The following is a 24,813-nucleotide window of genomic DNA, read 5'->3' on the forward strand; positions in this document are numbered from 1 at the left end:
CAGCCTTTCAGAAGTGGTGTGCCGAGTCTATTTAAGGTTTCGGGTGCCAGTAATACATGTTAACGTTTTTAGAAGGTCTCTTTCTATAAGTCTATAATATATAACTAAACTATTGTTGTATGTAAAGTAAATAAGGTTTTTAAAATGTTTAAGAAGCTTAATTTAAAATTAAATTAAAATGCAGAGCCCCCCGGATGGGTGGCCAGGACCCAGGCAGTGTGAGCGCCACTGAAAATCAGCTTGCGTGCCACCTTTAGCATGCGTGCCATAGGTTGCCTACCCCTGGTCTATATAGCTATTTTTAGAGCACTAGTGTGAGTCCCGCAAACTTGAGTCTGTCAACCTGGGCGGGAAGGCTTACTGCTGAGGCTGTGTTGACGTATCCTAATTGTCTTTTGAAACCTCCCTTTGATTCGCTAGCTAAGTGTTCTCTGCTGCACTAGTCTATGACACTGGTGTTCTTAGCGGGCATCACTTCTGTTTGCAGAGCTGGGGAATTAAGAGCATTGATGGCTGATTCCTCCACTCTCCCCTTTCTCTGTTTTCTTTCAGGATAAGGTATTGTTATGCTCACATCTCTAGTTTGTACCTAAAATAGTCTCTGATTTCCACATTAGTTAAGTTATGCACATTCCTGTGCTTTTCCCAAAGCCACAGCAAACGAGAGAGGAAACTGTCCTCCATACCTTGGATATTAAAAGGGTGTTAGCTGTCTATTTGGAAAGAACCAAACCACTGAGAAAGCTTCCTAGACTGTTTATTTCAGTTGTGGACAGATCTAAAGGATCCACAATCTTCACCAAAAGACTTTCCAAGTGGGTTTCTAGTTGTGTTTTTGTTTGTTACCAGACTTCTAATATTTAGTCTCCTTCGAGAATAATTGCCCATTCTGCAAGATCCTAAGCTAACTCCATTGCATTATTAAAAAATATACTGACATACTGAAATTTCCAAACCTCAGGCATCAGTGCATGCTTTTTCCAAATGGTATGCCTTGGTACATGCCTCTAGATCAGACCCTGTTGTTTTTTTGTCATGGCAGTCCTTTCTTTATTATTGGATCCAGCTCCTAAGCTCTGTCCTTCTTCACGGGATATTGCTCATGAGTCACCTGAAGTGAAACACTCACAGGGACACGACTCAAAGAAGGAAAGATGACTTGGCTTGTGCACTTTTAATCATTATTTGGAATTACAAGTATTAGGTAGAATAATGGGTGCATCTCAAAAACACTGGTCTTTCGCATCTGGAACCTTTAGAGTTATTTTTTTGTCTAGGTCACTGATATATAGAGTTTGGATGTCTAAATCTCGAATCTAGTTCTGGATCACTGAGGTTAGTAGGGATTCTACCATTGACTTCTATGAGAGCAGGACCAGGGCCCTAGTCCTTAGTGAATATTTCAATTAATTACAAGGCCATTTCACAATTTGGCATAATTTTATGTAGCAAGAAAGTCTCAGGTAAAGTCTAAGACTAGCACTAGGGATGGTTTGTAAGCGCTGAATGAGATTTGTTGGAAGACTATTGTGGAGAAACTTTCTCAACAGCTGTCCAAACTGGCTTATACTTGGCTTCCATCACTTATGAGCATAACATATAAGCATAAATTATTTAAAAAAATGGATGCACAAATATATGAAACTTAGGTTGATTTCTAGTTAAAGATATTAAAAGATATTAAAATAGCTCAGCCAGATATACGAAGAGGAAAATCGGGTTTTTTTTTGTCCATACAAAACAAATGTTTTGAGTTGATTCCATTTGCCAAATATCCCATGATAAATTTCTATGACCATATTCTGACCCTCTAAAAGAGACATATTTTTACTGAGAGCCTTCTAAAAATTCCATATTTTATCCTGATTCCATTGAAATGGCTCCCATCATTATCTTTTAGTAAAGTGATATCTTTTTAAGTAGCCTTCTCCCTCTGCCAGGCTCATTTAGTGATGCTAAATTTAGGAACTCATTCTACAGTTCTTATGTGACTTAGAATCATAGAATATCAGGGTTGGAAGGGACCTCAGGATGTCATCTAGTCCAACCCCCTGCTCAAAGCAGGACCAATCCCCAACTAAACCATCCCAGCCAGGGCTTTGTCAAGCCTGATCTTAAAAACCTCTAAGGAAGGAGATTCCACCAGCTCCCTAGGTAACCCATTCCAGTGCTTCACCACCCTCCTAGTGAAAAAGTTTTTCCTAATATACAACCTAAACCTCCCGCACTGCAACTTGAGACCGTTACTCCTTGTTCTGTCATCTGGTACCACTGAGAACAGTCTACATCCATCCTCTTTGGAACCCCCTTTCAGATAGTTGAAAGCAGCTATCAAATCCCCCCTCATTCTTCTCTTCTGCAGACTAAATAATCCCAGTTCCCCCAGCTGCTCCTCATAAATCATGTGCTCCAGCCCCCTAATCATTTTTGTTGCCCTCCACTGGACTCTTTCCAATTTTTCCACATCCTTCTTGTAATGTGGGGCCCAAAACTGGACACAGTACTCCAGATGAGGCCTCACCAATGCCGAATGGGGGGAATGATCATGTCCCTCAATCTGCTGGCAATGCTCCTACTTATACAGCCCAAAATGCCATTAGCCTCCTTGGCAACAAGGGGAAATATCCAGTGGGGTGAGAAAAACTGCTTAATCTAGATGTTGCCCAGTCTAATAGGGTTGAGAGTTTAGACTGCGTGCTTATATTTTCCTTTCTTTGGGTAACTAACTCTCACTTTTTGCCTATCACTTATAATCCATCTTTTGTAATCAATATATTTTTTAACTATTTATCTTTACCAGAGAGTTTGCCTGAAGTGTGTGGCAATTGTGCTAAGGTTTTGCAAAGGCTGGTCTATGTCCACTTTCCATTGATGAAGTGGTGAACCAATTAATAAATTTGCACCGCTTGTCTTGAGCAGTGCAAGCCGGTATATTTCTGAGGTACAGTGCTGGGAGCTGGGGGGGGGGGGGGCCTTTCCCTGTGTGATTCATAAGTGGCTCTGGGAGCATTCATGCAATCTAGCTGGGTGTGGGGCTCCACATGCGGTTGTGCTGAGTGATCACAGCGCCTGGAGGAGTTTGCTGCTGGTCACTAGCAAGGCATTGTGAGAGACACCCCAGGCTATAGAGAGTTAAGGGGACACAGCAGTCCCACAGTCCCAGGCTGCACCCCAGGGATCCCATCACAACTCCATGCTATACATTTTCCAAATTTGGCAAAATTCAAATAGATAAAAAAATGCTTAAAAATAACTATCAATATTATCTGTCAAAATTACAAAAGAATAAAAATCCAGTTCTGCTAAGTCTAATGCTATGACTTTGGCAATAAATGGGTCTATTAATGTGGGTAAAGACTACTCATTTAATGGTTTGCTGAATCAGACCTTACTGTTCATGATATCATGGCTGCTTCCATGGTTATGAATTGTGATGCAACAAACAGTGAATTGTTTCATCACTGAATGAATCAGGCAGAATGATTAGAAAGGTGAAACCTCTAGAGAAATATGAGCTAAGTGTCACAATACACCTTTGCTCTTGCACAATAGATCCTGACTCTCGGGTTCATGCTGCTCTCTTTTGAGAACAAGAATTATAGGTAATTAATTTTATTCCTTGACCCAAGTACCTTGGTAATTGGCTTAATGGGAAAAGAAATGAAGAAAATCAACAGGAATTATTTAATTGAGTTTTGCTAAAACATTTCATTTTTCAAGCTTGCCAAGGTGTGATATAATGTGTTTGTCCTAAAGAGGAGTTTTTAAAGGAAGTGCTGATGCTACGTAAGTTCTGAAAGGTGATATTAATACAAATATTGCCTTTAACAGTAATAATATGCAGCACTTATATGGTACTTATATTTTTGAAGCACTATACAAACATTAATCATTAAGGCTTATTAACAATGGCAACACTCTTACTGAGTTTTAAAAAAACCTCTTTACCCAGAAAAAGAAAATCTCTCATTGGTATGAAGGCCTAGAAACAGGATTTGCACAGTGGTACTCAGCAGGAGTTGGTAAAATGGCATTCTGCCTCATGCCCAGGGCTGTGGAGCATCAGTGGAAATGGTTCTGTGACTGTATGGAAGTTGGCCAGTGAATGTTGTAGTGGATTCACTGGCAGTCTCACTGTTCTTTCCCTACTTCATCTGCCAAACCTCTGTATACCACAGCAGACTAGAGTCCCTACTTGCTGCTGGCATGCAGGTTGTGCAGATCACTCCCCCACCCCCGCCTTTTGCTGACCCTCTGCAGCCACTCACATGTGCCCCCCTGTCTTTTCAGGCATACATCCCATGGAGAGGGCGGGAGCAAGATGTGGATTGTATTTTGTAAAATGAGCCTAAGCTGCAAGTGTTTGACCTAATTCATTCAGTATTTATATCAAACGCTATCATTAAACCTTCCCAGATATTTATTGCTACCAAACATATTGTACTGTATCTTTGGGGCACCATCCTGTGAGGTACTGGGCACTCTGGCCTAATCTAGCAAACCACTTAAGTGTGTAACTTTAAGTATGTGAACAGTCTCATTGATTTCAGTGGAATAATCAATTTCTTATATCTACACAATATGCTTAAATGTTTTGCTGGATGGGGCCAGAGGCTCAGCACCTTGCAGGGTCAAAGCCCAGTAGCTGCTTGCTATAAATTGGATAAATTTTGGCCCCCCCAAAAAGTGTATTGTGTATCAGTATTAATTTTTGCATTCTGGACTTCTTGTCTCTGTTGGGTTAATGATAGTTATTAAAACAGAAATATCTATAAGAATATACATGTTCAGTTTGAACATCAGTAGGCTTATGTATGAGTATTGCTTAATTTTGTTTCTGCATAGCTGCACGGAATTCAAACATCCTATCATATACTGATCTTCTGGTTGCTATACATATTGATGCCTCCTTGAAAAAGAATCATTTGTCAGTATCTGATCACATGAAAGAAAAATATAGTTATTAAATACAAAGAAGTGTTTATGTAGTGTAAATGTGTATATTATGAAGTCTTAATTTGATCAGAGATTTGAATATAGTTTTAACTAAATTATATGGAGTTTTAATTACTGGAACATTTACCTTATAAAATTGGTTGTTAATTTACTGGTGTGAATATATTTCTTTTCAATTGGACTTGGCATATTTTTGCATTTTCCATTATTACTCATGGTTGCTAGGCAGCATTTAAACAGTTTTTTGCATGTAAAAGCAAAAGATTATTGCTTGCTTATAAAAAGATGCACCTAGTTCAGTTTGTTTTCCTCTGTTTGGTTCAGTGTGCATTCACAAATTGTTATTCATCTACTTCGGAAAATATAGTTAATTAGTAAGGAGCCAGGAAGATAAATTTGCACTTATGGCAGAGAGTTTAGGGAAACTGGCACAAACTGCTAGTGTACACTTGGGAAACAGAAGTACACCTCTACCTCGATATAATGCTATCCTCGGGAGCCAAAAAATCTTACCATGTTATAGGTGAAACTGCGTTATATTGAACTTGCTTTGATCCACTGGAGTGCTCAGCCCTGTCCCCCCCGGAGCACTGCTTTACCGTGTTATATCCGAATTCGTGTTGTATTGGGTCGCGTTATATAAAGGTAGCGGTGTAATTGTGTTCTCGATTTAACTTATTTGGTTGAAGTTATATTGTATAAAATGTGTAATTTTTAATAAGTTGTAACAGATCTAAATATTAGTTGGCAACATATATTGTAGATCAACAAAGGTAATATATACTTGCTGAACTTTACAAAGAGGGCAGTGGCTTTTTGTAAAAATTTTTGTTGTTGTCCATAGACTTGTTAGTTACAGAAGACATGAAGTCTATCATCTAATTATTGCTGATCCTCATTAATGAGTCTTTCAGGGATTATCTTTTACAGTGTCAACCATCTGTTGTGGTTTAGAATAATACACTAACTAAACACAATTAAGGTTTTGCCTTAAAAGCAAAACTATGTCTCTAGGAACAGAGCAATATATTCTAGGTTCTAAATCCTGTCAGAAATGTCAATGTTGTACTGCTCCGAGTTAAAAAACAACGACGAATGAAATGCCACATTACATTAATTTTGTTTTTGCTTTTAAAGGGCAATTTTTGTAAGTCAGATTATTGTTTCAATGTTAGTTATTGTTAGTTATTAAAACAGCAATATCTATAAGAATATACATGACATATTGTGCTACATTACCAATACTATGAGAGAATTTGTTTTAGTAAAAATCTTAATAAAAATAGTTATGGAAAACAATTCTGTAAGTAGCTTTTCAAACCTTACTGTATTTTATTGAGGCTATCTTCCCCAGTACAGTATATAATGTAAGATATCATACACTTTGGATGGCTTACCGGTAGTTTTTTAAAAAAGCACTACTTGTACAATTGGTTAGTTTGAGGAAGCAGTATTTTAATGTTGTTTTTATTGCATTCAAGATAAACAGAAAGAGGAACAGTTTTGTAAAGAGAATGAAGAGTATGAAATGTTTTATCAGATAGAAGTAAAAGGGAAACTGTATTAAATCATGATGTAGACATGAATGCTTAGTTTTGTCTTTCCTTTTGCAAGTTAATATTAACATAGTAATGAAAAATTTTAAATACAATTTCCCTTACATACATCTAATACTAATTAGACATCTAAAAATCAAAACTGCTAATATCTTGGCAACACATTTGTTTGACTATAACTTGCATTTATCTAGAGAGTGAGGCAATTGTTTTATCATTTAATAAATATCTGGATACTTTACATATGTGCTCCAATAGTTTATAGAATCTTTCTTTAGCTGTTATTGAACTGATGTGATATTTTTGTAGGTTAAGATTCACATTATCCTATCTGTAATGTGGGCTTTGTTGGAAGACAGTAGACCTTGTATAAACTTTTTGCCCGGTATAGATATCTGTGTTCTGTATATTTAAATCCATACCAGCGAGCTAGTCCCATGGGGCAGTTCCCAGAGGATGTCGTAAAGGATTAAACACCAAAGGCAGTGGGGTAATGTGCGCTAAGAGGGCATGATTTCTAAAACATACTGTGTTGCAGGTATTTGGTTCGTGTAGAACCTGCTGGTATCCTTTAAGAGAGTACTGTTTCAAACAGCACTACATTAAAGCACACCAGCAAGGTCTACAATGTAGTGCTGTTTAAAACAATACTCTGTTAAAGGACACTATCAGGTTCTACATGAATCCAGTAACGTGCAACACATTAGTATGCTTTAGAAATCACGTCCCTTTAGAGTGAATTACCCCACCATGCAGGAAGGAAGAATGAGCATGATTGGAAATCATATTTAAAGCATCAAATATATATTCTGGATTTGTTCAAAATCAAATGAAAATACTAAACTATTTGCAACATGGAATACTGCGTTTGATTGCAGGTGTGGCAGATGGAAACTTTAAAGGGATATTCAAGTATTTCAAGTCCAGGGTAAAGAACTTGTGGTATATATTTGCAAGTGTTTCCCGAAGATGTTTTACAATGGAGATAAGAACATCCATCCCTAACTTTCTAATTGCAGAAAACCGAATACCCTTGACTTGCCCCACTCCCTTCTCTGAGACCCCACTCCTGGGGGATTGGGATGTGGGCTCCAGGCAGCACTGTCTTCAGGCGGCTCCTGGGAAGCAGTGACATGGTCCTCTGGCTTCTAGGCGGAGGCGCAGCCAGGGGGCTCTATGTGCTGTCACCCGCCCGCAGGCGCCGCATTCGCAGCTTCCATTGGGTGTTGTTCCCAGCCAATGGGAACTGCAAAGCTGGTGCTCGGGGCGGAGCCTACAGGCAGGGGCAGTGCGCGAAGCCTCCTGCTGCCCCTCTGCCTAGGAGTCAGACATGTCGGCTGCTTCCCCAGAGCCAGGCACGAAACCTGCCAGCCACTGCGCCGCCAACCAGAGTTTTAACAGCCTAGTCAGCATTGCTGACTGGAGCCACCAGGGTACTTTTTCAACCGGGTGCTCCAGTCAAAAACCAGACACTTCTTTCTCAGTTGTGGAGTGTCTCCTTTAGTAACTGTGTAGGAAATGTCTAATTATTAGAAATCCTGAAAAGGTAGATTGAATTTAAAATCTGAGCTCCTTACTTTAATCATGTCATGCCTTAGTGAAATGTCTAAGGTTAGGAGTTATCTGGCATTTTCATCTCCTGCATCGTGTAAAGTTAGCTTGCTCCTGTCCTGTAGGAAAAGCTTTTGTAGCCTATGTAGCCAAGAGGTAATTGAGAATTTTGGCACTACATTGAGCTATCTGATAGCATGTTTCTATATTTGCAGATTCGATGTTGTCTGATCTCCTGAGGGAGCAAAGTTTCTATGTAATAAATTAAGTTGTAAAGAATAAAACCAATAAGCTGGTTCAGTGGTTGGCTGTGTGGGGCTGCTGTTTTGAGTTTCTATAAAATGAAACTAGTTCCTGCTATATTAAATTAGTTTCCCAGTTACAGAATTTCCATTTGGGAAGGTTAATGTCTTGTTTTGTTTTCTATCAGCTAACCATGGATCCATAAATTCTGTTTCCATGCCCTATAAAATTGCTATATATTCTGTGTAATTCCTTTTTGTTGTTTATAGGTAGAACTATTGGGATGACTTGTAGGAGGTACAACATTCAGGGAAGGCAGTAAGGAAGGTCACTCTTATATCAGGTTGACTCAGTAAAAAATAGGTAATAGTTACTGATATCATCTTGGTTTTGAAGGTCTTGGTTTAATTTGTATACAAGAGGTTACAGATTTATCATTATTAGTGCAGTTTAAAAGAGTGCAATTTTTACCCCCTAGGGATCTGAAGTGTTTTTGCTAGCTATTTTACACCTGTAACGCTTCCCTTCAAATTTATCAGCATGATAGTTCTCAGGAGATGAACTTGGGTTTTACTAGGTTCCTGCCCTGTTCCCTTTGAATCATTGGGGGTATTGACCATTATAGTTTGTTCATTAAAGTTTCCTTTTAGGTGTTCCTAAAAGGTGTACAAAATTCAGACTTTAATGGTGGACTCTTCTTAAGAAGTGATTGCAAAGATAAAATAGTGCTGCACCCCCATCTAGAGTTTCTGCCTAAGGTGATATAAAAGTTTCAATTAAATCAAATCCTGTTGTTTCAGTGTTTTCCTCAATGCTTGATAGCATGCATGAGGAGCCTAGATAGCCTAAATTATCTGCCAGTGGACCCTTGTATTACTTACAAAAGGCTGAACTCTTTTTGAGATCATCCCATTTGTTTGTAGCCTTGAGAGAAACTCTAAACAGGGACGGCTCCGGGGTTTTGGCCGCCCCAAGCAGCCAAAACCAAAAAAAAAAAAAAAAAAAAAAGTCGCGATCACGATCTGCGACGGCAATTCGGCGGGAGGTCCTTTGCTCCAATCGGGAGAGAGGGACCGTCCGCCGAATTGCCGCCGAATACGTGGACACGCCGCCCCTCTCCAGAGCGGCCGCCCCAAGCTCCTGCTTGAGAAGCTGGTGCCTGGAGCCGGCCCTGACTCTAAACATTGAACTCTTTGCCTAGAGATTATCCAGATGGCTTTTTAAGCAGTGAAGAGTTTTAACAACAGAAAGACTTTGGGGAGGTTTTCAAAGCGAACTACAGGTTTTAGCTCAGGGATCAGCAACCTTTGGCACAGAGCCTGCCAGGGTAAGCCCCCTGGCAGGCCGGGCCGCTTCGTTTACCTGCCGCGTCCGCAGGTTCGGCCGATCGCAGCTCCCACTGGCCATGGTTCACCGCTCAAGGCCAATGGGGGTTGCAGGAAGCCGTGTGGGCTGAGGGATGTGTTGGCTGCTGCTTCCTGCAGCCCCCATTGGCCTGGAGCAGCGAACTGCGGCCAGTGGGAGTTGCGATTGGCCAAACCTGCAGACGCAGCAGGTAAACAAACCAGCCCGGCCCTCCAGGGGGCTTACCCTGCCAGGCTGCGTGCCAAAGGTTGCCGATCCCTGGTTTAGTCACACTGCTTTCACTGAAATTAATAAGGTTGTAAGGCTGCAACTTGTATACAGAGGCAATTTCACGAAGGAGAAATGTGGATCACTTACCTGGTACTAATATGTTCCAAGTACATTGTATATACAGACCCATGCTGATCCTCTCTTTTCCCTTGCTTCTTTGGAGTATTCTGTTTACAAGAAACAGGAACTGAGCAGGGTCAGGGAAGAATGGCTTTTTTATAACTCTGGGACATCACATTCATAAGGCAGTGTATATGAGCCCACTAATGATGAAACTGCCTTAAGAACTGCTGATTGAGTTGCATAGCACATAACTCTTATAGAGACCCATATTTGGAGAATTCTGGTTACACACAAGTCCATCTTCCTTTCCCTTTGGATTAAGCAGATTTTGCCTCTTGGTTTGTATTTAAGCCATTAGGAACTCAAGCAGGCTTCTTTAGCACTCGTCTGAACGTTATGCACTGGTGCACACGTGAGCTTGTTAATATAGCATTTACTTATGAATGCTGCGCTGCAAGTGTTGTGCTTTATTTTTTTATGAAAAACCGCACTGAATCATTTATCTTTATTCAAAAAAGTCAAGAAAGAATAAAAAGAATTCTATGGACTTTGAAGAAGTATAATCTAGTCTTTGACACAGCTATACTTATAGTTGAACTTCAATTATTTATACTGACAGTTTATGATTAAACAGTGTGTTAAATATAGTTAGCATTTAATTAAACTAGTCTAAGATCCATACTTCTGGGCCAAATCCTGCAAAATATTATGCAGGACTTACTGTCTGTGTATTGCCTGGGTCCTGTGTATTCCCTGTAGCATAGTTTCCAGCAGTGAACACTCCACAGCTGGTAGTAGGTCACTTACTCACCTGTTTGTTTTCTCCTTAATCCTTACCTTCTAATGCTCGAATAGCACAAGAACTTGTGTATTTGTGGAGGAGGGGGAGTGAGTCAAGGTCCAAGTGGAGGTGCTCTGTATGCTGGCCTTTCGAATAGTCATTTGGGAATTCATCAGTTACTCTACCACCAGATCGGGAGTAACTGTACTTTTACAGTTAATAAATTATTACTGTTTACTTAATTGGTTGTTTGGAACTGACAATGTGTCTGCCCTGTACAATATGCGAAGTAAAGGAAATCCTTGTTCTAAAAAGCTTAAAGGTGAGAGTGTGTGTCTGAGCTGTTGTTGAGGTCAGAATGCTTGTACTCAGAGACCTGGGATCCCCATCCAGTTGGCAGCCCAGCCCAGGGTTGAACCAGGCTACCAACTCTGAGGCTGGAGGGGTTTCCATGATGATGGGGTTGTTGCACAAAGGGATAGGTCTAACTGTTTTTAAAACTAAAATGTATCAACATTCTTAATACAGATTTACAGGAGACCCCAGAACTATTGGAATGGACTCTGGGGTCTCCCTGGAGTTGTAATAATAGATCAACATCATGGGGCTTGGGGACACTGATCCCCACTTCAACTCTATCCTGAATCTCCTGCAGACTTGACAGACTGGCTCAAATGGCCATTTGGTGCAGTTTTCCATGTGTTTGTCATTCTTTTCATTCTTTCATTTGTCTGAATGTAACTGTTGTAAATATATTTGAGAAATTAATTTTCCAACAGGTTTCAATATTTTGTTGGAATTAATTATTTTTGATAATACATTTCATTTATTTTCATCTGTACACTAATTAAAAAAGGGGCCGTTACCCTTTGCTCTAGACTCTCCACAACACATTTAAAATGCTGTATATAATATATAAACATATAAAAACTCAGCACAAGAAACATTTTAAGATCTTTACAATTAGTTTCCACCAGAACTCTCACAATCTCTCACCTCTTGGGAGAACAGATGGTCCTCGCAGCATGCCCTGGACATTGTTTCAAATCAAGTAGGGAGCAAGTTCCAAAGCTTAGGTGCTGTCCTAGAGAACACAATGCTGGCTGACTCAACGCTCTCTCACTGAATTGGGGTGTTTCTGCTGATTGCAAATGTGGCAGTCGTCATCTTAGCACATGTGCAGCGTGCCTCAGGTGGCATGTGACCAGGATTCATAACTGAATTTTGTCCACTGGTTGGATTATTAGCTTTCCTGGCATGGGCTGGGTACTGACAGGGAGTGCGACGTGAATGCTGAGCCACGCCCCCGGTATGGCACAGGAAAAGAAGCTATCCTTTGGATAAGTAGGTGCCAGACCATTTAGTGCACATATATAGTGCATTCCACCTGCTCTAGCTAGCAGGGAAGATGCTGGATAAAGATCTTATGTGGAAAGGAAATAACTAGCTTATTTAAAGCAGCTACAATTCTCATTTTATTAAACTGTTTTCTTTAATATTAAACATTTTACAGTGTACAAATTATATTCACTTCAATTACTTTTTCTTAAAATGTACCGGGAACAGCTAATGCCTGTGCAGTTACAAATACAGAAGAAAGTCATTGAATAAAATAAGACCCAGAAAAAGCAGAATTTAAATAAATCACTCTCCTTGCATAACAGAATTATCTAAAAACTTTGCACTGTCCTTTTAATCTTTGCAGAAGATAATTTCCTGGTTTTTTTTTATTTAAACTTTTTGATGGATTATAAATTTGTTCTTTTAATTTATTCCTTCGCTAACTGTCTTTAAACATCTTAGGTTTAATTCCATGTATATTTGTATTTTGGTGGGTGGTTTCCCTACAATTCGCCTGCCATTCATTTCCTTAATGGGTAGAAAAATATTTGTTCTCTTTCTTATGTTCTGTTTCTTACAGATATGGAGTCAGGAGAGCGACTAACATCATCATCAGCCTCCTCTACTACAGCTACTTCCTCTCCTGCATCTTCTACACCTTCTGTAGTAGCATCAGCAGTTTCAAAAGCTGGCCTTTCCACTGGAGCTGCATCACTTAGCTCCACAATCAACACATGCGGTAAATATTCTTAATTAATTATATTTTATTAATTTGCAGTATGATTTGCATGTATGTAGCATATTTTAGACAATTTCAGAATGCTGCATGTATTACAGGATTAGGCATAATAAGGTAAAACTAGTACATCAAATGAAAATCTTTAAGACAGATACAGACTAAACTGCATATCAGGCTGAAGTTGTTTCTATGTTTTAGTTATACAATAGAAACCAATGATGTTTTGCTAACTCTAAGACTGTTTAATTTATAAAGCAACCTCACTAGTATTGCAGAAAAGATCAACATGAAAAATCAGTGCAGCCGATCCCAAGTGTACATATATTGTACATAGGGATAGAATGTTTAGGGATAGACCTGATAAAACTAAAGTTCAGATTCCTGAATGTACGTCTCTTAGTCAGAGTTAAGCCCAGTCACTACTCTAATTCTGTGTCCTCTGATTAGGTTTGTAGGAGAAGGGCTTTCTCTTATGGACCTCCTGGTCAAATATTTGGATTTCCAAACATCACAGTCTGAAATTACTGTATTCTGGCCATCCAAACTCAGCTGGGAAAGCCATATGTCAACTGGACATATTAATTACTATGGGAGTGCAAGTCTCATTTTATCTGTATCTCTGGAACAACAACTCATGAATAAACCAACATTTCAGGATCTCCTTACTCAGGGAAGATCTAGAATATGAAGATGTCAGTCAGCTGTATAATAGAAACTTGCAATGCTTTCTCCCTTCTTTCTAGGGAAAAGTTCATGTAAATATACTGTCTGTTATCTTTATTAATGTTGAAGGTCCTAATAAAGCACAGCAAATGAAAAGGTCTGTAGACAGGACCTTACATTGCAAGTAGCTCCCCATAGTCAAAGGAAATGTAGTTCCTTCTAGTGGAATTGGCTGAAACCTATTCCATCAAACTGAAGAACTCTCCTGCCCTGATCACTTAAAACCAGTGTGTTCTTTCTGTCCCAGCCTAGTACCACTCACTTTCAGCTTTGCTCTGGAAAATATAAAAAATAAAGTAGTCTGCTGTGTCTGAGGCAGTATCTCAACAATATTTCTTTGTAATTGCTCGAAAAGAAGCCACTAGAGGAGCTTCTCACTTTAAATGGACCAGCTAAGCTGATGAGGGTCTCTTCTTTTTCCACACTTTTCCAAAAAATCCAGATGTGTGTGTCCATCCTCATTGGTCTCCGCCACTTGCAATTGTAAGGTTTTGGTTATACAGTGGTTTCCTAACATATAGTAGGAGTTAATTTATATGTGACTAAAATCTCTTAGGTCACATTGAGGATTTATCACTGTTTTCTTCTCTCTTTGCCCTATTTATGTTGTCTGTGTGTGTCTCCTGTAGTGTACTATATTTTTAGAAGTATTTTGGTAATTTGCACACAATTTAATAAGTACAATAAAGATCTTTTTAAAGAGAGAATAAAGTTGGTACTTCTTACGTTTAGGATAGTAAAATATCTAAGTTTATTTTGTCTTCATTAGAAAATTCAATAGTCCTTTGCATATCTTTTGAGTCAGCATGTAGACGTTTCACTAGCTTTTCTTTTGATTGTTGACTTTATTCTTTATACGAGACCATTGTTTCCTTTTTGTCCGAGAGCAGGGTGGATTGATTTAAATCAAAGCAATTTAAATCAGCTATTTTGATTATGATTCAAATCAGCAAGCAGGAAACTTTGATTTAAATAATCTATTTTAATAATGTTTTGCATTTGTACATTTTAGTTATTTGCCTGAAGAAAGGTTCTTTGAGTGATTGCAAATGTCCATTCTACGTCAGGGTGTGTGTGTGTGTGTGTGTGTGTGTGTGTGTGTGTGTGTGTGTGTGTGTGCGCCCAGTGCACTGAAGTTGGAGATGTCTTCTCATAGCAGTACCCATCGGGGCAATGTGTTTGCCCTCCTCACGCTCGTACTGGTAAAGGAGCTACCCTGACTCTCCCTCAGGTCCTTTTCACTGCCTGTGGCCAGAATTCTGAGTGTCTATGCTTGTCTATACAATCTCTATCTCTTTCCTCTAGAGAAAGTTTATTAAACTTTGTAAACAGTTAATAGTTAGTTCCATAGTTAGTTTTATTGTGGTACTCATTAATTTAGTTTAGTTTTCTGGAAGCTGGGGTGGAGTGTGGTTTGACTGAAGAGCATCAGACTTTTTTCTCTGCATGGACACTTCGTATCAGGGCATGCCTAAGGCTCTGGCCTCAAAAACCCTACGACAGCTGTAAGAAGTCCATGCTAGTTGTTAACCCTTACTCTCGGTGCCTAAGTGTGTACTTGAGGGTCATGTTAAGAATGGATGCCTTTTTTGCAGGGGGCTTAAGCCTCGGACTAAGAAAGATAGGGAGGTGAGGCTTTGTATCATTCTAATGTAAGCTGCCTTGTGTCCTCTTTCAGAACCAAGTTGCTTGGTACATGCACTGAGAGGCTCCATTCCATCTGGGAGCACTCCTCTGGACATTGCAGTGTCTCCTCATCAGAGATTTTCAGAAGGGAGAAAAAGCCATTTCCCTCTTCCCTGGTACTGTGTAAGGAGATGAAGATGGATGACTTATGTGCCTCTAGAGCTAGAAGGCCACTTTCTTCTAGGAGATCTAAGGGCTTGTCTGCTCAGTGCCACAGTCCAGACTAGGAGTGTGTGATTTGTAGAGTGCTCTAGCTGTGTAGACCCTACTGGCACAAACTAAAAGGTACCTAGTTTGCATTAACCCTGTTTAAAGGGGGACCGCATTAATGGGAACTAGGTACTTTTGAGTTTGCTCCAGCAGGGTCTACACAGGGCAGTTTGAGTGCAATGCATTTGAACACTGTACAGATCACACCCCAAAAGTCTGGACTGTAGTACCATGTAGACAAGCCCAAGGTTTTTGGTGGGACCCTCAAGCAGGAGTGTGGATACCAGAGGTAGAGCACCAGCTCTGGGTCAAGGAAGTATTTCATGCTTCCTTGACCCATCAGGCAGAGGTGATGACTTCAGCTCCAACCTGAGGACCATTGAGATCGATTCTATTGGCTACACTTTCTACTTTATCTATGCAGCAGACATCTGCTTATACTGGTCTCTTGGTACTGAATGCGAGAGGCAGATGCAGCAGCTAAAGACTTGCTCTGCCTCTTGGTACTGGATTCTCTGATTGTGTTGGATGTAGTTATTGGCACCATCTACTTCACAAGCTCTAGTACCTACTTCATCAGCAGTGGTGTTCCACTCCGCTTCAGTTTTGGTGCAACAGACCTCGATACCGACGGCAAGCAAGACTTCTACAGAGTTGCGGCCTAGCTATCTGGTATCCTCTTAGGGAAAACCAAGCATGCTTTCCCTGGTACTAACCAGGTCGGTCGGATCCCAATTGCCTGCACTGCATGGTACTGTATGACCATGGCTGTCGGGTTACTTTGCTCTTCTTTGGAGTCAGAGGTGAGATCATACGTATCCTGATGTTGTTTTCAGAGGCCCCATGTTACTGTCCAAGAGCTCATGGGGCTTCAGCTACATTTCTGGGTCATGTATCTATAGGGGACATTTGCAAAGCAGTAACCTGGTTGTTGGTGCCTAACTTCACAAATTTTTCACTGTATCTCAACAGTCAAGAGATGATGCCAAATTTGGACGAGCAGTGTTAGTCTCTGTTAAAGTAGATTCTGAACCTCACCTCCTGGCTGAACAACTTGTGAATCACCTGGAATGGAATGGACATGTGGAATCACTCAAAGAAGGAAAAATGGTTACTAACAAATTGTGTAACTGTTGTTCTTCAAGATGTGTTGTACGTGTCCATTCCATGTCCCACCTTCTTTCCCTTTGTATCACCGTCTAACTTACTAATATCCAGTACGAAGGAACTGATGGAGGTTTGGGGCTGCTCTGCTCCCTTTATACCATTGGCTAGCAGCATGAGCGTGCACAGGGCGCATATGCCACCCCAACGGGTATTGCTATGGGAAAAACAATTCTGGTTTCTGTGCACGCTCGCACCTGAAGTGGAATGGACATATGCATCGTGTCTCAAAGAAAAACAGTTACAAAACAGGTTAGTAACTGTTTTTTTACTTCACATTGGTTGGTAACCAATAAAACATATTGATTTGCAACTAAATTTAGCGTAAATTGGTGTTTCTTTTTGCTAACAAAGACACGCTATATCTATTTACATTTATTTAAGTGATTATGTAGAGTCTTGATTTTTTATTTTTTTATATAGGAAGTGGTGAATAATGCAGTTCGTATTTACTAGATGAATTTTATTTGTGATTTGTGTCAAACTCTATTCGAATGGAAATTCAAATAAATTAAAAATATGCAAAAACTTAATTTAATTTTTCTATTAAGTAAAACTACCTTTAATGTGTTGGATAAATTAAAAAAAAAGTTGATTAAAATATGTTTTGAATTTAAAACTGATTTTATTGAACAGAGGAAATATAATCTATTGTTAGGGAATTGAACGGATTGTTTCTGGCCATTGTCTCCTTCCAGATTTTACAACTAGTAGAGCAAATTCTCTCTCCCTGGTTTTTGTTCATAAATTGGGAGAGGAAAACAAGCTTTCCTGTCTTTTCAGCTCCCAACTGGTTACTCAACTTTGAATGAACAAACTTTGAATGAATTAGTCATTGAACTGATATAGTTGAATGAATAAACTGAAATGAAGAAAATATTCTCTCTGCATAAGCAGAAGAGGCTACTGCTGTCAAAAGCTGGTTTAGCACTTTGGTTCAAGGTGCTTTGGCAATAACTTTCACCAGTTCAGTGGTTTGACTTCCTTTAAAATCTGGCAGCAAATATGTACTGCTTAATAATATTTTTATATCTAATTTAAATTATTTTAATAGATTATAAGATGCTTTGGCCTTAACACAGGTTGTCAATTTCAAATGTAATTTTAATTGGGTTTATAAACTTGTTATTTTTTAAATAAAAATCCGATTTAAATTAAAAAAAGATTTGTATCCTCCTGTCACACAGATCATGGTAGTGAAGAGGGTCAGAAACTCCAGTATACCATGAATAGTTCATTCTGTTTGGTTTGAGTGCAGACTTTTTGTTTAGCCCTTATTCATAAAAGTGTATTTTTTTCCTACAGGCATGTTGTAATCTTACAAACAGGCTGGAATCTGATTTGCTGTAAACTTCTTCTCCCCCATAAACTTTATAGGTGATTCATCCTTCAGCCTAATTGGCATAATATAGTACAGTTTACATTTGGAAGGGTTCCTCAAGTTTTTACTTGAGTTGCCGTGTCCTAGAGAAATTTTCTGAAAAATATTTAGCTCTGTTTCTAAACTGCAGCCAAAGCAACAAAGCTCGTACTTATTTTATTCATTATTTTATTTTTTTGCCACAATCATAGTTTCGTTAAATCACTCCTACATTAAATTTGCAAGATATTCTAAGTGGAGAAGATGGAATAAAATATTCACCTTTGTTTCAGTTTCCAACCTCAGATCTCATTCATACATGTAACTTCTTAAAAAGCACCAATGATTGTGGGTTCATCAGTTCCATTGTGTTAATTATAATATTACATCTTTTACCAATATAGTTCTCCCAGGTCTAATAAAATTGCTCAGGTTTCTTCAGCATAAGCAATTATTGTTTTCAAGGGCATAAAGTCAAAAACACTTTAATCTGTGCATACAATTAGAGAGGCACAATTAGGGAGGTTCACATTTCCTCCAGTTTGGTATAATTATTTCCTTTGCAGTAGTCAATAGTCTGGTAAGTAGTCTGTGTAATAAACTTCAGTACCTGTATCAGACAAATCCCTAAGATACATATTGAACCAAGACTGGAAATTCTATATGTAATGCTAAAAAATGATTATATTACAAATAAGTTATTTTCGGGTTCTCCCAGTTCAAATGGAAAAAGTACGTGTGAGGAAATATAGAGAAAAATACAACAGTCCTATGTATGCAATTTAGGTGGAGCACAATAATAGTGATGCAAAAGTTTATGGTGTTTGTTTTATTTGCTACTATGTTTTTAATCACTGAATATGGAAAAAAAGCAACGGAGTAGATTGATGCCTTTTTATCTCATCGTCCATTAGTGAAAAATAATAAACACTGTAACAGAAAATAAATTTTTGCACCCTGGTGAAATGTCAGCACTTTTGCAAGTGCTTACTTAAATGAATAAACCTTTCTGTAATTCAATGGTTATACTTTTGCAAATGTTTGCAGGACTGGGCCCAAAGCAAAGCTAATGAAAGATGAGCAATTCCCTTACTATTCTGGTGATATCAGTAGTAAAGAAACTTCAGAAAAATCCTGGTTAAACAGTCTGACCTCTTTGAGGAGTTAAATAAAGGAGGTTCATTAACTTTTTATAAAACATCAATGTAAATAATTCCTTATTAAACCAAGAGCTTCTGCCATAGTCAGATTCATTAATCTTCTTGGAGTTCAGGATTTCTCCCAAATTGAATCATGGGAAAGTGAACATAGATTCCCAAACTAAGAGGATAGCTTTAATTAAAGAGTTAGATATTTCCAATTTACATAGCTAAAATATTAGCAGCAAAGAATTTGTGAAGTTAAGTGCCAACTATTTTCATGTCCCTCCATCTCAATCCCAAATTATCCTTCAACAGATCCAGTGAATGTTGAGTAAGAGCAGATTTAATAAATAAAATGTAAACTGTATAACTCCATTGCCTTTGACTTCAGTGCTTTTGTCAAACTCATTTTTGCCAAACATTTGGGCCTCAGCCTGCGGTCCTTTTCACAGACTCCCATGAATTTATTAATAGTTCTATATGCTGAGTGATTACAGGATCTACATTTTGTGCGAAACACCACTCTTTAGGTGTTTTAAAAACAGTGAAAAGCCTTTTTTCCCATTAAATGTGAATTTTGAGAGAGATGGGTAGAGTTGTGGGTGGGTGGAGTTTATGGTAGTAATCCCATAAAAGCACAGCTGTGAGTTAGAGGCCCTGAATGTTTCTTCCACCTGTGACACTGACAAGACTTGATACTTTACTCTCCTCTAGCATTATGCACAATATTTAATATAGTACATCCAAAAAATGCATTAAAAAGGTTAACATTGCAAAGTTAGGTGTTCAGAAGTTAGGAAATGCCAGAATTAAGGTTGCTTGTGCAATCTTAATTTGGCCTGTTTGTGCATATGCTGTATGATAGTCTTCAGTAACATGATCACATACTATTTTTTCCCCCACAGGGCCCCTACCTCATTCAGGCTTCAATCTTGTCTTTTAAACTGTAAATTTTTTGTAACAGGACTGTCTTCAAATCTATGTGCCTACAGTGCCAGTAGAGCATGCTTCAAAAATATATATAATTAGTAATCATAATAAACGTGTTACATATACTGTGTTCATGACAGGTTCTAACTTTTAAAGGTCATTTTTGAGTAACATGAAAGCAAACATAGCAAAAAATCAGAGTCCTATAACTTAAAAATATTTGATTTACATTCTTCAGACTTTAAAAAAAGTCTGTAGGCTAAGATTAAACACGCAAAGTATAAAAATTACTGCATGGGTTTGAGTGCATTTTGGAAATGTGTAATTTTAGTCTGATGTATATAGATATGTCTTCGATAAAATCTATATTTAAAGAAAATAAACACCAGGATTTTCAGGACCCTATAGGTAGGTTCCTAAATCCATATTAATATTCCTAAATAAGAAGTCTCTTTTTTTTCGTAAGTGTTGAGCACTCAGCAGTTCCCATGGACCTTATTGGGAACGGCTGTATACTCAGCACTCTTAAAAATCTGGCCACTTAGCCTACAGTGCTACATACGCTTATGAATGTGCTTAACTTTATTCACGAGGAGTTCCATTGGCTACCTATTGCACTTGAAGTTAAGCATGTGCATAAGGATTTAGGCCTTAATTATCTGCTGAAACATGATAGCCTTTCCACTAACTTCACTGGGTATAGGATCTGGCTGTAGGAGCTTAACTTTAGGCACTCAATTTTGAAAATCTTGTCTGAGAATTTAAGCCAAAAATTTAAGCCTCCCACCTCCCCCCCCACATATAGGTGGTAGTTAAAAATTGAGATTTAGAAATGGAATTTATCTTTGTAACTTAATCATTGTCTTACTTCTGTGATTCCATAATGAGTGTGTGTGTGAAAATGTAAATTTTGATTCTTAACTATAATAATATGCAAATTTTAAATAAATAAACAAATTAATGGAGATATCCTATCTCCTAGAACTGGAAGGGACCTTGAAAGGTCATCGAGTCCAGCCCCCTGCCTTCACTAGCAGGACTGAGTACTGATTTTGCCCCAGATCCCTAAGTGGCCTCCTCAAGGATTGAAAACTCAACCCTGGGTTTAGCAGGCCAATGCTCAAACCACTGAGCTATCCCTCCCCCCATACATTTTTGTATGTAAATATTTTGTGTGTAAATATTTTAATACTTTAGCCATTTTTTTTAGCTGAATTTTAAGGCTCAGTTTAATTTACAAACATTTTAGATGCAGTTCACTTTGTTTGTTTCACTCAATTTTTACAAATGTTAATTAAAGTATGTGACCTTTACTTGGGAATACAACCTTTTCTGTTGATTAGCCACAGTTTTCAGCTTGTTACAATTCAGGCACAATCACCAATGCTGTGAAATTATGCATACAATTTGAAAAAGCTAGAGCCTAATGTTGGAAGACATGTTGCAACAAGCTTTTATAGCAGTGTAAAGATTAAAGAACTTTGAAAAACAGAGAAAATAACATACATGCATTTCTGTCACAGTAAGTGGTCTCCTGGATTCTCCATAAGATAGAATGTCTTGGCATCACTAGCATTTTAAATTTTGTTTCCAAAAATGTCTAGCTAATCATTTTTGTATTTCTACTGATAGATGAATGATTTTGTTCACTGATGCTTTATATTTAAGGCATTAGTTAAGTATTTATCCCTTTTTAATTCTTTTGAAAAGCATTGTTCTATTTCAGCATGAAGTTCATTAATATTAATAAAGGCATTTGCAGTTATCATTCCTTGTTACTAAGACACCAGCGTTGTAGAAACGGATGCTGGCCTTTGGGGTAATGCTTTCAATCATTTATCTGTGTACTGGCTAGTAGAATTTCAAAAGCTCTGCTCAAAAATATTCAACCTATTAAAATGTAAGTCAAGAGTCTTAGGCAATGCAGTTTTGTATTAAATTTCATTATGCAAAACTTGCACACAGTAAGCGAGCAACTTAAATAGGGACAAAAACTACAATAAAAAAAAAAGTATTCATCTAAAGTCAGAATATTAATGTATCTTAGAAAAGAAAGATGATGATTATTTTGGAAGGAAAACGTTGTTATAATCCAGTTTGTTGTAAGAGGACTTTGCTTTGAGGACAAATGGAAGGACGGTTCTAATATGAACATATTTTTAAAATACATATTTAAAAATTGATAGCTTCTGTTTTCTAGGCACATTAAAGAATGGCTCAGTTACCACATAGTAATCTTTTTTTCAAAAGGCCCTATTTGAAACTCTCACATGTTTTGCCTTTGTTTATGTTAAGTGCGTTATAGTATAAAAAATATTCTTTGAGTGCTTGCTCATGTCAGTTCTATGTTAGGTGTGTGCATGCCCACGTGCACGGCTGCCAGAGATTTTTCTCTTAGTGATATCCGAGTCCTGTTCCCGCAGAGCTCATGCTCCTGTGCCCTCTCAGTTCCTTCTTACCGCCCGTAACGGTCGCTGGAATATCTTTCTCCCTTTGTAATTTGCAGTGTTCTTAGTGGTTTCCCTTTCATAGTTTTTGTATATAGTTGCCTTAAGTAGTCAAGTTAGAATAGTCAGTGGTCCCCCTTAGGGATTTTGTCCCTGGGACAGGGCCTGACCCGGTCCCCGGGATTCAAACTGTGTGCTGTTTGTCACAAACCCATGCTGGTCAGTGAACCTCACACAAGCTGTCTGAAATGTCTGGGGGAATCGCACAGTTAAGAGAAGTGCAAAATTTGTAAGGGCTTTATGGCACTCAAAAAGACAGAGATGCTTGTCTCAAAGGCCCTCTGATGGAGGCAGCACTTAGACCAGCCTCGGAACCATCCTGCTCCAACTTGGTGCTCTGTACCTTAGCCTTGGAATAGAGCGCCCAACCAGCATCGGGTTCACCTCGGCACCACTCACCGTCACTGGTGCTGTGGAAGCACCACAGAAAGCAGCGTGCCAAATGTGGGTGCTCTCCCCGGCCTCAAAGAAGGACGGGAAAGGGATGGCAGGCAAAGGATCCATATCAGGCCATCTGCCTTTGTGAGGACTGCAAGGTGCAGCCTCTCTGCCCAGGGCTCTGAGCCCACTATGGGAATCGCCCCGACTTGAGGGAGCGGCAGGGGTTCATGCACCTTATGGTACCCTTGATGTCAGAAACCTTTCAAGTAACCACGGACCTGAAGGCCCTACTGGTGCTGCCTAAACCATGGGACCTTCCTCCATCAGTGGGGAGTCAGTGAAGGCCTCCCCTCCCAAAGAAAAGCCGCCCAAGGGCCCCCAGTGTTTTCTTGGTTGCCACCATCCACTGGAGTCCCAACACCAATCCACAACTCCTTGTCCCTGTCTCCGGCACCGTGTCAACAGTTTCTGACCCGTGTTCATGGTCCTCGGCCCCATGTTTCTAGTCCTCGGCGTCGAAAAGTGGACCACTGACCTTCCGGTGTTGGTCACAATCTCCCCGGTACCGGCTGCCCTCCTCCCAGCACTGGTCACCATTGCTGCACTGCCGTTCTCCAACACCTCGGTCTCCGTCTCCACATCTTTCACCACCAACTCCACATTAGTCTCTGATGCAGCATCGATCTCCAGGTCCCTGCCACCAGTCACCTTCCCCTTGTCACCGTTCAGCCCTGCACCATAGCTGGCAGTAAGAGGCACCATCAGCGTGACTGGGGTCCCCAAGAGAGGAGTCGTCCTTGGAGTAGGAAGGGAATTTAGGTTCCCATTTCTGAAGGCACCAGTCAGCCCATGCAGTGGATTGCGGTAATAGCCCTGCAGTGGGTATCTGGCCACAAGGTCAATAGCCACTACATTGGCCATACTGGTTCCCTGGGGACTCTGTATGATGCTGGGACCGGACTCCAAGTGGTCATTCACAGTTGCATCATGAAAGTGGACTGCAGTGCCTCCTGCTTCGGTACAGAAACCAGATTCAGGTTCCAATGCAGTTACTGAGGTACAGGCTTCGGCTCAGGAGGAAGCCTCCCCAGTGGAAGAAGGGGCCCCAGCACCCAGACCGGTGTTGCCATCATCCTAGTCATCCCTGGATGAGGTAGTCGCTGGGTTCGCCCACCTGCTTGCACCAGATGACTTTAGGGTTCACCAGGACCTTTTGAAGAGGGTGGCCTCAAACTTGGGGCTAGAGGTGGAGGAACTCACTAAGTTCTCAGACAGCCTCTTTGACATTCTGGCAGCTGCGGGACCATCTAGGGTGGCACTTCCAGTACACGAATGAGTGCTGAAAGTAAAGGCCCTTTGTCAGATCCCGCCCAGTCTGCCCCCAACGTCAAAAAGGGCAGAAAAGAAATATGATGTCCCTGCCAAGGACTACAAATACTTGTATTCTCCCCACCCCCCTCCCCCGTCTCTCTTGTGGTGACTGCTACCAATGAGCGAGATAGGCAGGACCAGGCGAATGCCATGCCTAAAAAATAAAGATGCAAAAGAAACAGGATTTGTTTGGCTGTGGAATACATTTTCCTTCCAATCTCCAACTTCGAATCCCCAACCAGCAGGCGTTGCTGGGGAGATATAATTGGCAGGGAGTCCATGGCCAAATTCAAGGACTCCCTGCCACAAGAGCTCAGACAAGAGTTTGTGTCCATTTGGAGGAGAGCAAGACAGTGGGCAGAGCCTCTTTCCAAACTGTTGGATGTGGTTGATTTGGCGGCCAGTAAGTTGGCGTCTGCTGTGTCGATGCGGTGGTACTCCTGGCTGCAATCCTTGGGGCTGTCTCAGGTGGTG

The 24,813-nt window shown here is 39.8% G+C and overlaps 1 protein-coding gene across 24 annotated transcripts in view; it reads left to right on the forward strand.

Moving 5' to 3' along the window:
- Positions 1–24,813, forward strand: part of BAZ2B (bromodomain adjacent to zinc finger domain 2B) — a 272,137-nt gene that overhangs the window by 105,311 nt on the left and 142,013 nt on the right. For all 24 annotated transcript variants that reach the window (XM_054043380.1, XM_054043386.1, XM_054043395.1 and 21 more), the window contains one exon: positions 12,707–12,865. In XM_054043380.1, coding sequence (XP_053899355.1) covers positions 12,709–12,865 — 157 coding nt within the window. In that variant the 5' untranslated portion in view covers positions 12,707–12,708. The remainder of the gene's footprint in view (positions 1–12,706; positions 12,866–24,813) is intronic.

The sequence above is a fragment of the Malaclemys terrapin genome, chromosome 11 (assembly GCF_027887155.1).
Source record: "Malaclemys terrapin pileata isolate rMalTer1 chromosome 11, rMalTer1.hap1, whole genome shotgun sequence".
In the NCBI taxonomy this organism is placed as follows: Eukaryota; Metazoa; Chordata; order Testudines; family Emydidae; genus Malaclemys; species Malaclemys terrapin.